The following is a 12934-nucleotide window of genomic DNA, read 5'->3' as shown; positions in this document are numbered from 1 at the left end:
GAGCTCTGCTTTGGCATCCCCGGCACCTCCGGCGCTCTCCCGGCTCCTATCGATGGAATTTCCAGGAGATTTCCACTTCCGCCCGGCTTTGCGGTGGCGAGCATTTGAAACACCAATTACAGGTGTGCCAGGCAGCGGCCGCCGCTGCCATCCTCACCGTCTAGGCACAAGGCACAGGTGTGTGATCAGAGCCGCGGCCTCGCCGCTAATGGCCCCACTGTGTGGCCGCCTTGCCGAAGCCCGGCAGCTTCCAGAAGCTTCAGCGAGCGAGTCTCCACAAGCAGGGTGGCTTGTGTGGGCTGTGTGACGCTTTGCGACGGCTCGAGGGACGATGATGCTAATTCCCGCTGTTCACAACTTTCCCAAAACTGAGCCATAGGAGGTTTGGAAAGAACATTTCCCAGCATTCCTCAATGTTTTCCGACCGTGGGGGGGGGGAAGGCAGCTGTCCACGTTTGCATGTGTGGGCTGGATAGTAAAATCGAGGGTCCGGGGCATTAATATTCCATGGATTTTCTACATCTCGCTTTCTCAGAAAACAAAACAAAACAAAACAAAACAAAAAGATGAGCAATCGCTCTGCAATTCAAATGCAAGCATCACCTGGCAACAGTTGATTGTGCCACGACCCTGCTGCTGACCCCCCCCCCCCCCAACCCCTCCATGCTGCTGCCTAATAAACCAAACAATGTTGGTGGGGAGGGGGTGGGTCACAAAACCGTCGTTTCATCTGTCAACTGAAGCTGCTGCCTCTAATTTTATGTATTTCACCTGGCTGTTATTCACATTCTAAAAATTCCATTAACTAAAGGTATAATTAATTCCCTTTCATGAAAGCTGTATTACTTGATGCCGAGAGACGCCAGTGCCGTTCCCAACCTCTAATTCATCACCCGGCTTACCTGGCAGAATTACTGCAGTATTTTTAGCCGCCCGCTCCTATACGAGACATCAAATTATACACAACTTTCCCGAATGGCGATAATCTCTTTCTTGGCTGGGTGAGAGTGATCCGAAGCAAACGGAGGCAGCGTGGGTGTGAGGATGGCGGGTAAAGGTGACCTGGGAATGGAATGCCGGGACAGACACGAGTCCCCGGTGGAAGGACGTGGCATGACCGGCGCCACGTTGTGTTTCCGGTCGTGTTGGATAATCTCTCTAAGCCACCCGGGTGGATCTCCCTGCTGTAAAAGCATCCTACTGAATCTGAGAGACCCTGTTCGGAGTGCGGGTCAGACCCACCATGGATAGGAGCTCGTATCCCGCAAGTGGCGGCCAAGCCCATGGAACTTGGGGTTTGCCGGCGAGAAGCCGATGTTAATTAGAGGCCTGTACTCTAATTAGTCAGTGCCTGGCACTGCTGGGTGCGATTCGATAACAGCAGAGAGAAGGGCGCCGCTGCACCCCGCCGATCATGGCTAATTGAAAAAGCGTTTGGACGTCGGGACATCAGGATGCTGGTTATTCCGGCCGAGTGCGACTTCCCTCCCGGATGCAGGCAAGAGGGTGCTGGTGTCTAATTAGCGCACAAAGGACCATTTTGGTGGGCTTTTTGAACGTTGGGAACGATTCGAACAGCTAGTTCAGGGAATGGTGTGCAGGTAACAGAAATCCCCACACCGCCATTTACATCTCAGCCGTAATAAGTCTACATGCGAGCCACTCCTGTCAAAACTCGGCTCTTCATCAGGAGCCGCCATTTTGTCATCGCGCGTTTATTAATAATTTGGCTAAAAGGATGACCGAGAAGAACCCCCCCCCTCAGTTTGGCTACCCACAATGCTTAGCATGCTCCTAAGACCGATCAAAACAGAAAGATGGTACTGTGACATATAACAAGGAACGAACGCTAATATATTAACGCTGCAGGATTTATGAAAATGGCAGCCACTTCGTAAATAAATTATATGTGCACGGAAAGCAATTATTATAAAGGCCATGGAAGATGCAGCTCAGGGGTTACCCGTATCTCACTGTTATATGGCAGAGGGCAAAAGTGCTTTTAAGTATCGACAGCTGACTTTTTCAGACTAGATGCATAATTCATGCCTCATCCGTGATCAATGGTCGCTGTCTGAGCGAATATGATTGGCTTAAGATCCGCTTTCTTTTATCGCATCCCACATGTCGTCATGGCGCTCTGCGGCCACGGCCCCCCACCTCATCGTCGGACTTCTTCCTCCCAGTGCGGGAATTATTCATGACACCCCACGGGAAGTGGGGGGGTGGGTGCTACGATGCTCGGAGAGGGCTCCTCATTTTCGGATTTCTACTCTCCTCCCTCAATCCGGGCAGAGGCACCTAAATTGCTGCACGATCATTCGAGCAAGAAGGTTTTCTGTCATTTGGGGCCTGGCTCCATAAAGATGCTGCAGGCGGGGGGAGGGACGAATGGGCTCCTCCCGCCGACCTCACTTCAGCGGCAATGCAGTGCAGGGCCTGCAGCGGCTGCAGGATGTGTCTGGAGGCTCCAACCTCAACCTCGATTCAATCCCCCACGGTTCGTTCGGGAAGGATTCTCAGCAGGTATCCCATTTTGCTGTCACACGACTGACAAAAGACTTCCTGGACAGGTCATTGAATAAAACTGATCATAAAATTCTGATGAAAAAGATGGACCCTCCCAGGCGACATAGCTGTCCACCGAAATCACCCGCTCGGAAATTAACAAGATAATGAGATGAATTTATCAGGGGTCCAACAGACGACATAATTGGCGCGTTTTCACCATCCCGGGTTGTTTTGCAGCGCTTGAATGTGCTTAAACAGAACGGAGCAGAGAATTCGATTTTTTAATAACACTTGTTGTAATTAAGTGGCTTAATGAGCTCGGGCCATGCAGGGACGACTCTACGGGTCATACATTAAACATCAATGGCAGGGTCCTTTCACGCTCCCCTGGAAACAGATGCGAACTTTGACATTTGATTGGCTGAGTGAAATTCCAATACCTATCAGACCACGACCGGAGACAGGAGATTGGAGTCTTTTTTTAAGTTGCTGTCAGTGTCCTGCTAAAAAAACCCTGTATGGAGTTGCAATGACTACAGATGTACATGCATCACCTTTACCCGGCGGGGGTGGCGGTCTGTTTAAGGACACATTAATACCGGAAATAGACAAACAGGATTAACAAGGAGGAGAGTAAATATTTATGAAGCTGACTTAATTATCGTGAATAAAACATGAAGCGACAAGTGGTGCCCACCAGGCTGATTGGGATTTTGTTCAGTTTTTTCAAGTCCCAGTCAACAAAATCATTTATACCCGTTTAGAAATCGGAGCTTCCCCCCCCCCCAGGTCCTCTGTCTAGGGGTCAGATCCTGAAAGACTCTCATGTTCCCTTGACTGCTCTGTGATTTGAGACAAAATGTGGTTATTTTTCTTAAGGGTTAGGCTCCTGGGACAGTTGCAAGATCTGGGTATTGTGTGTGTGTGTGTGTGTGTGTGGGGGGGGGGCAGAACAGTGTCCTTGTCTCCAACTTGATAACTATGCCCAGGCGAATGTTGCAAATCCTGGCAGTCCTACATCTCCAAGGCTTCAGTGTGTGTGTGTGTGTGTGTGGGGGGGGGGGGGGGGGGGTGAGTATTTTGATGGCTGCAAGGGAGCCTCACTTATGGGGACCCTGGCTCTGAATGGGACAGGCTATCGGACCCTGGGGCACTGCATATGGCCTCCCATTTCAGACCTCAAGGGCAGCATATGTCAGGCCTGGAGGTTTCTCTGTACTTCTCTCCCTTCCCTAGCGTCTCTCTGCAGCCTAAATGTGGAAAACACCATGTTCTTCTGAGGCCAAAGTCCACAAAAGCCCAGAACTCCATCTCCGGGACTGCGGGGTGCCAGGAATTTGTTTTGCGATTATTTCTGGATGCTTGCTAAATGCGCCGATTGCTAAATCTTGAAATTATTCTGAGCAGAACATGAACAAGGCCCCAAATCCCCCTGCCATTTGTGTTTGTAGGACCTGCTGGCAGCGCGGAGCATTCCGGAGGGGATGAACTGGGATCGGATTTCTGTGTCAGTGTATCAGAGTGACGGTGAGTCCGTGACTCAGTGACAGAGTGGCTCGCGGTTTGTCTTTCGATCATGGTGGCGGTTGGGGTGGGGGGGATGTAGGAGGATCAGAGAAATTTCCCCCGGGGTCCTTTGTGCCTGACACAGTGACAACTCCTTGACAGGAAGGGCTCAATTTCAGGTAAGATACGAGGGGTCAAAATAACCTACACTTTTGTAAACCGCAATTGACCTGAAATGCCAACAGGGGGAGATGGGGAGCAGGTACCGTAGGCGATTGTGGTGGATTTGTGAAACGAAAATGTATCCTTCGCTCGATATTACCCAAGGATCACCCCGACGCTGAGCAAAGATGGGGTTACTTAAGCTAACAGGGCATGGAGCAGATATCCCTAGCTCAATTAATGTGCAGATTATTCCAGTAAATGTCTTTAGAGTGGGGTGCAGGATAGATGCCCTTTCTGGGAAAGCCTGGTCACTCTAATTGGTTGAGTTTTGCATTTTATTAATTCATGAGAAGCCCATAATTGTGTGCTGGGGGGGGGGGTATCTAAGGCACCCACCTGTATCCACTCCTTGCTAGAGTCTTGGGACGGCGTCCAGGCGTTCTCATCGTAGTTGAGGCGGGAACGCTCTGGGGACCAGTTGGGGCTGTACTGGGATGAGGCCACAATCTGGTCAGAGGTGATGTCGCCGGACTGCATCCCCAGTGGCTCCTTGCAGTCGAAGTCTGAAAAGCATTCGGAATATTACAGGGGCTACTGATACCAGGAGCAGGGCACTGGTCCTAGCTGAAAGCTAATTGGTCCCTGGAGTGCCACTCCCCTGTCAATCACCGATTCAACACATATCATTGGCTAATGATTAGGTTGGTCCCCCTGTATGAATTATGGCCCCTCCTATGGCACCGACCTTAAAAAAATCCTCAAATTGCCCCTCAGTGAGAGGAAAAGGCAGAAGCTTCATTTCAGTGGAGCTGATGTTAAATCCACTGTCTTGGGGCTAGCTTCGGAAAAAGTATCTAAGGCGGACAGTGGCAGTGTATCAAGTGTGGCCCATCAAACGCGCTCTTTAAACAAATACAGCACATACGACACGGCTTCTGAGATCTGGGGATGGCATGGAGAAAAGAGCCTCTATCTCCAGCTACCAAATCTGTGAGCGCCGAGGCGTGGAAGAGCTCTGCGGGTCTCACGTTCGGCAGCAGGGGGCGCTTTGGCCAGGTGCCATGTCCACAAACACCCCAACTCACAAGAGGGGGAGGATGTCTATCAGTGGTGCAAGAATGCGGGTTCGATTAGGCACAGCAGATGGGGTACCCATCTGTGTGAGCTCATGGCACGTGGTGTCGAGTGGCAGTAGGGGTGTCTCACACTCTAACAGCCTTCTGGTCTTTGGACCTGCACCACCTTTCCCAAAATGGAAAAGGTGGGGGCAGGGGTGTTGGCTACATCTCTAATGGGACATGCAGTCATAAAGACTCTCTGGGAATTAATTTATTTATTTCTGCCGCGAAAATCGGTCGTGCGGCGACCTTAAAAGACCAGCTGTGGCACGGGTCGATATGTCTGGAGGGAAAAAAAAAACAGGCATTTAGCGAGAAAGACAACTTGTCAAAAATGAGGCGAGCCATTTTCAAAATTAATGAACTTCGACTAAGGCGTTGGAGGAAAGTTCACACGAAGAGGCCAAATAACAGTGTAAAAGAAAAAGAAAAAAGAGCAACGAGGAATAAAGAACCTGGCGGTGTAGAAATCTCTGGTGACTGTGTGTGTTCTGGCCGGTGATATGGGATTTTGAAGTGAAGAAAATTACTGACAGGCCCATAACTGACATTACTGACAGGCTCGAGCTGTGTTTAGTGGCACCATGACGTCTTCTCAATGTGTCAGGCTCAGCTGGGAGGGCTGATGATGAGGGTCACTGTCACCGCTCCAAAAATAATAATAGTACTACTACTTAAGAAACACAGGCACATTAATCCCAGTGGGTGTCTTTATCCATCTGGGATAATTAAAGCTTTATTTAATGCCCGTCGATCCTGATGCAAAGCAAAAAAGTGGAAGCTGTGGACAGTTCCACAGTTCGCCAGGGACGTTTTTCAAATTAGGGTTTGTGGGAGCAGGGGATTTCTTTCAGGTCTATGAAAGTCTGTATTAAAAAAACACTGTCTGGGAACAGTCTGGGCAATCTGATCTTTCTGGGATTTTACGCGTCAGAGATCCAGCAGAATCAGCTCATGGCCCAGTAAAGAGGAGTCCTCTTCGACAAGATTCACTCTGTCCATTCCTGTCACCCATCACCTCACCGAGTACAGTGACCTGTTAAGCAAACATCGTTCCGAGTCCACCGGGACGCCCCCCCCCCAACATGTAGCTCCAGCTGAAGGAGAGCTGACCTTCTGGCACGGTCCTCTCCATGACGGTGAAGTTGGCGAAGAAGCCCTCCTTGGCGATGGCGTTGTCTGTGTTGATGGTCAGGGCCAGGACGCCGGTGTAGGAGATGATGCGGCCCGGCGTATTCTGACCGCAGTAGCGGCCGATGTGTTGACCCACTGTGCAGACATTGTTATGTTTTACTTGTTTAGCAAATGCTACATAAAGTGACCTGCATTTTTGAGGAACCAGGGTCAGACAGTCCCTGGGGCATTTCAAGGTTAGGGGCCCTGCTCAATGACCAGCGATCTCCTGATCTCCTGTACAGCATGCCAACTCCTCTCAACACACCACACACTGCGTGTTGAGAGTTAGCCTAGGTCAGCAGGCAAGTATCTTAGCATCTGAACACACCCATAGATACTGAGTATTACGACACACTCATGTAAAGCGCCTTGGGGCAACCCTGTCGTGAAAGGTGCTATATAAAAATAAACTGAATGGAATTGAAGTCCACGGGAAGCCAATAAGAACGTTCCCCATTTGCAAATGTCATAAAGCGTGTTTTTTTTCAGTGAGTACTAATTAATTTGGTTCAGCTGTGACTGGCACCAGTTGCAAAGGTCTTCAGAAAAAAACGCCCAGATTGATCCGAAGGTCAGTCACAGTGGTTAACATGGAGGAAGGTGAGGAACACCGATGCCTCCTGCTGGCCAGACTGAGCGCACACTTACAGGAAAGCGATGGTGGGCGGGGCTTCTCGTTTATCTCTGATTTGGGCTTCTGTGATCTCCCGTGTGTGACACCACCCCCCCCCCACCCATGTAGGAAATGTCATTTAAGGGTGCTGAGCGGAGATGAAAGAGAGGGTGCTAATTTACTGGGGAGGTAGGTGTAGCTTCTGATAGCGGAGGGTGATGTTCATAGATGTTCACCGAGCAGCAGGGATGGGGGAGGTAAGGTATTTACAGGCCGGGGGAGGGAGGTCCTGGAATGTGCATGGCTGTATTGGGGGATGTTCCACCGTCCCTGTCGAGTTCATCTCCTGTTAGCCAGGATTTCCCTCCCAGCCTCAGTGCTCTAAGCTCCACATGGGCGGATGGGGAGCAGGGCTGCTGCTGGGGAAAGTTTCACAGTTGCCACAGCTGCCCTCCCCCCACGTGCTGAGTGCGGCCGCCGCCTTAATACGCTGCTTGCTCTTCAGGCCTTGAAGCCGCCCCCCCCGTCATGTCCTGCTCCTCCCAGGAAGCTCCCGCCAAACACAGGGGCTCCTTTCTGCCACCTCCTCGCAAGCGAAGAAGGAGTCACAAACTTCGGAACTTCACTCTGCTCCAAGACCCTAGAGTCGAAGTCTCCTGCTCTCAATGACTCTGTACCCCGAGACTAAAATAAAGGTGATAATTAAGTGGCATGAGCGCGACTCCTCATGGCGTTCGCCGTCTTTTAATTAACACCTGTTCTCCTTATCGGATTCGAAAGGATTTTTCTGAATCTGACTTATAAATAAACTATTGTTGGATGCGCCTGCCAAACTGGGCCGCTCCGCATTCCCATGGCGACCCAGACACACCTGGCTGGTCTGAAACTCTTCCAGACGATCGCACAGCTCTTTAAAATTCACACCCAATGCAGATGCGCGGAAAACAAAGACACTCTTATGAGCCGGGAAGAAATGAGACCCTTGGCTCAACTGCTAGCTGCTCCTTCTTGGCCTGCAGAGTGACGGACCAGCCTGGGGGAACCTTGCAGAAACGAGAGAGATGAGGCTCTACGGCCGGCGAGAGGGAAGGTGTTACTGCGTCCTGTCAACCGCAGGCTGATTTGGCCCGAAGCTAAATGATACAGTATCCAGAACGATGTGAGTTGTCATGATTGGCAGTGGGCACTGCACATCCTTACACATCACGGTTTCAGAAACTCATGGATGTTCATTGTGTTTCTACTCGTCCCTCTTGGTGGCCCAGAGTTCTCCGACCCAATCGAAGTACAGGGAGACACACCGGGGCCCAAACATGCTTCAGGGGCTGAGAAAGCAGCCGTATGCCTATGAGCTGTGGTCAGCAAGCACAAGCCCCGGGTCCCCCAGCCCACTCTCAGGATGTGTGGGCCCCCCAGAGAGCACCACATGCCCGAGGGCCCGGCCCAGCTATGTCTGGACCTCTCTGTTTTGACGCCACGCTAGTGCTGCTGTTAAGGAAGCTTTTGAGAGGCCAAGCTTTCTGGGTCACGTGACGCATGAGCTTCCTGTCATTCTTAATGGGGGGGGGGGGTGAGGGGGAATCAATCAGAGGGATTGTTTGTCAGGATGAGAGTGGAGAAAGATGGAGTTTTGGAAAAATTGGATAATAAATAAGCAGCCCGCAGACACGCAGGCGGAGATGCACAGCCCGCAGACACGCAGGCGGAGATGCACAGCCTGCAGACACGCAGGCGCAGACGCACAGCCCGCAGACACGCAGACGCACAGCCCGCAGACACGCAGGCGCACAGCCTGCAGACACACAGGCGCAGACCCACAACCCACGGACGCACAGGCGCAGGGTGGCTGGCATGCAGCCTCTCCCTCTTTGCCTCCATACCCCATGTTCGCACCGACCCCACCAATCAAAGTCATTATTTTCCTCGGAAATCTGCAGGTGCATTTGCAACACCATGAGGTCCCACTCCGTCCTTCTGCACTGCAGTGGCACCCGGAGAAGAACCACAGGGGCTGGGTTTTGCTGATGCGGAAAAACACAGAACCCTCCAAATGTGAGGGATGTATGAGCAAGGCAGCCTGCTTGCTGTTCATGTGAGCTCTAACAGCTAGCCCACCAATCCCAGTCCAGGACACAGCCTGCTTGCTGTTCATGTGAGCTCTAACAGCTAGCCCACCAATCCCAGTCCAGGACACAGCCTGCTTGCTGTTCACGTGAGCCCTAACAGCTAGCCCACCAATCCCAGTCCAGGACACAGCCTGCTTGCTGTTCATGTGAGCTCTAACAGCTAGCCCACCAATCCCAGTCCAGGACACAGCCTGCTTGCTGTTCATGTGAGCTCTAACAGCTAGCCCACCAATCCCAGTCCAGGACACAGCCTGCTTGCTGTTCATGTGAGCTCTAACAGCTAGCCCACCAATCCCAGTCCAGGACACAGCCTGCATCAGGGAGAGACCAGGGGGGTGCTGTGTGGCTCAGTGGGTTAGAATGCTATGCCTATATCTGGAAGGTTGCATGGTTTCACTGTTGGAGCCTTGATTATAGCCCATAACCCCCAATTGTTCAGGGACTGTTTGACCTTGCTTTCTATTACATTGAATAAATGCATCTGCTGAATTAAATGTAAATACAGAGTAAATGAGGCACCGATGATATGAACGATTCTGCTGTGCACTCTGGTGTAACACCTCTGTAAAGAACATGCTGACAAACCTCCAGGGAAACCATCCCAGATCTCCAGCCTGTCGTAGCGGCAGAAGACCCCGGCAGGCGGCTTGATGTCGGGCTCCATCTCGAAGCTCTCGAACTCCAGCACAATCTCAGACATCTTGGGCGCGAAGATCATGAAGGTGCAATCCAGGTTGTTGGGATACTTCTCGGGGAAGCCTGGGGACTTGATGACGCCACTGGTGGAGCTGAAGTTCTTGGAGCATTCGGGCCCTGGAAAGAGAGCAGACAGCACATCAGGGATTCAGAACATTCAATGCCACCCCCTCAGCTTTCACACCATGAAGCTTGAAATGACTCTCTCTAACCCAAGGTGACATTTATCTCTCACAAATAACTAATATACAGCCAGAAATTCACTAATACAATTTCTACACTCAAAGGTACAACTGCAAACCCTTTCTGTGACTGGATCCTACAACCTGATGGGTACAGGTGAGTGTATAACTACAAAAAGGCAACAATGTATCAATAGAACGAGGTGATCCAAGTGCTGATTTTCTTCTCCCTCAGTCATCCTCTGAAGGCAATGGTCTTCGGCTGTCTACATCTCAAGCCACATTACATCGACACAAGCGGCACAACTCTCCCAGTGGGCCTCAACCACCACGTGCGAGGCCGCCCAGCCATGGAGTTTGGACTTTCTGACCCCCAAACTCAGCCTGTCATTACGCCCGTGTACAGCAACGAGAGAGACTCCTAGAGAGCAGCAGCTGCAGAGATGCAGGACCAACGGCTCTGGCTGAAGTTCTCCGTTCAACACCATCAAAGAACCAAGCTTCTTTGAAGGGAACTTCTCCTCTGCCTAAGTGCTATGGATGGACTTCAAGGGCAAAATCGAATTCACTTGAGTTCAAATGATTCAAATGAAGTGGTCTGTATTATATCTGTTTACAGCACTCCATGCATATCCATAGTAAACATATTAACACTGAATATTCCATTTACTGGCAGTTAACGACGCTGGAAACGTCGGCAGTTTGCCTTAAGCCGAAATAACAGCGTGGTTGCCACGACCACAGTTACCTGGGAGACTGAACTATTAGTTTGAATGTTTAACTTCCACAGCATATTATTATCGCTCTTAAGTGGTTATATTAAACTGCAGGACTCAACTGTCTCAGGAACTAAAAAATAAATAAATAAATAAATAAAAATATACAGACGCTCCTCTACTTATGAACTTTCACACTTACGAACGGAGATGACTGTAAGTCCAAATTGTGTTCATTGGGCTCCCGTTTCCTGTCCGCAACATCTATTTTTTTTCTGTGCGCCTATTCCGGGTAGTACGACTTCTGGCCGCTACTCCTGCCGCGCAGCAGCGTAGCGTGCGAACTCCCATCATTGTAGTTCTTAGTACTTATGATAATGTTTTGAATATGAACTTTCCGTGCACTGACTGACAACTGATGCGTGTTTTTGGAAGGCGACAGGAAACGCCTACTTCTTGGAGAGAGGACCGATGTAGGTGATATAATGACACTCCGGTCCATCGGGATGCTTCCTATATGCAGTGATACGGCTTTCCATCATTCAAACCATTCATTTGCATGGGCCCCCAAACCTTGGCCCTACTGGCCACAAACAGTTACTACTCTAGATGAGGGTGGGGAGGCCCAAAAAGGCTTTTTAAATGGGGCCCCAAAGACAACAGATTGGGCCCTGCCCAGATGGCAGCTGACCCTGTGCTCAGACGTCAAGCTTAACTCTCACCTGTAGGTATAAATGCATGTATGTCTCATAGGGGAGAAAGATGATATATGCGAAAACTCAAACATTCCATTGTACATGAACTCACACTCGTGCAAATGGCAAATAAATCATCATTACATATAATTTCAGTTCAGATGGGACTCCATCGTGAGATTTCAGCATTTGCAGTCATCCAGTTCTCTCAGAAGCCTTGCTTGAACTCCATTTACCCAAAGGAACAACAGATACAAAGCAAGACAAATATTTAGCATTTCTATTTTTGCATGCTTATATTACTCCTATGACAGTTATTCCTGTGCTTTTCTCACAAATCCATGTGAAATTCTCGCGCTCCATGCCAAGTCGTGAAACCCCGCCATGATCTTTAAGGATGGCCTAAATCGTCCAGTGGGGAAGAGCCTCCACCCAGCCACGGCTGGCTAACCAGCCCGGGCCCCGGCAGGCTCCCTTATGGGGCTCTCCGCGGCCGCTCCTTCTGCTGGGGCCATCCCTTGTTTTCTCACCGTGTCTGCAGAGTGTTTTGTCTCTGTGTGGCTGTGGTATTTACGAGCCGGGCCCCCGCCATGGGGTCACACGCCGGCTGTTTACACACATCTGCCGCGTTCGCAGAAACTGTTACAACACTGATTAGAAACATTCCTTCCCTTCTTTGCTTTTCTCCTCCACTCTCTCTCTCTCTCTCAGTCTCCCTCGCACAGCTTACTGTTTTTGTCCCGTCTAAAGGAATAAGGTGGCTACCACCGTTTTGGCCATAAAGCGACTGTCAGGACCTGTAAACAAAGCTGTGAGGTTACCGGAGGAATAATAAGCTTTCCCAGCATGCTCCTGTCCCAGCATGCTCCTGTCCCAGCATGCTCCTCTCCCAGCATGCTCCTGTGGCTTTGCCTCCTAAATTTGCCCTCATGCTGCTAACTTTGGTACCATTGGGTCCATAAACTGGAAAATGGAATATAGAATTTACCCCTCGCTTTCACTCGTTCTCTCTCTGCTTGAGCTATAAAAAGTGACAGATCTGAAAACTGACTGAGGTTTATCAGTCATCTGCTGCAGGACCAGCGACCGGCTGCTGTGGGTTTCACTGACCAGCACGTGTTTTTGGGTGTCTTATCTGCCTAACCATTGGCATATCTCATTCCCCCCCCCCCCCCCCACCCCCTGCACTGATCAAACTCGCCCTTTTACATTTTAATGTGGCAGAGGAGCACCCCGGATAACTTCAGCGAGGCTTGCAGAATTATAACTCCCACAACTGACTTTCACATTTAACTATAAAGTCAGACACACATAAACCACTCAGCTCTGTAACCCGCTTCCTGACTTGTTTCTGTACTTTGTCTTTATTACAATCAGATCCCAAGTGAACGTGTTTGTCGTTCTTTCGAAAAAGAATGACCCGCGGTCTT

The 12934-nt window shown here is 50.3% G+C and overlaps 1 protein-coding gene across 2 annotated transcripts in view; it reads right to left on the bottom strand.

Annotated features, from left to right (window-relative positions):
• The window catches only part of nrp1a (neuropilin 1a), a 50404-nt gene that overhangs the window by 19089 nt on the left and 18381 nt on the right, over positions 1-12934 (bottom strand). For both annotated transcript variants that reach the window (XM_049007281.1, XM_049007292.1), the window contains exons 5-7: positions 9801-10028; positions 6414-6569; positions 4579-4745 (exon numbers count right to left, since the gene is read on the bottom strand). In XM_049007281.1, the coding sequence (XP_048863238.1) occupies positions 4579-4745; positions 6414-6569; positions 9801-10028 (551 nt within the window). The remainder of the gene's footprint in view (positions 1-4578; positions 4746-6413; positions 6570-9800; positions 10029-12934) is intronic.

Source organism: Brienomyrus brachyistius, chromosome 1 (assembly GCF_023856365.1).
Source record: "Brienomyrus brachyistius isolate T26 chromosome 1, BBRACH_0.4, whole genome shotgun sequence".
NCBI classification, from domain to species: domain Eukaryota; kingdom Metazoa; phylum Chordata; class Actinopteri; order Osteoglossiformes; family Mormyridae; genus Brienomyrus; species Brienomyrus brachyistius.
Note: the sequence above shows the minus strand (reverse complement) of the source record. Positions and strands in the feature narration are given on the sequence as shown.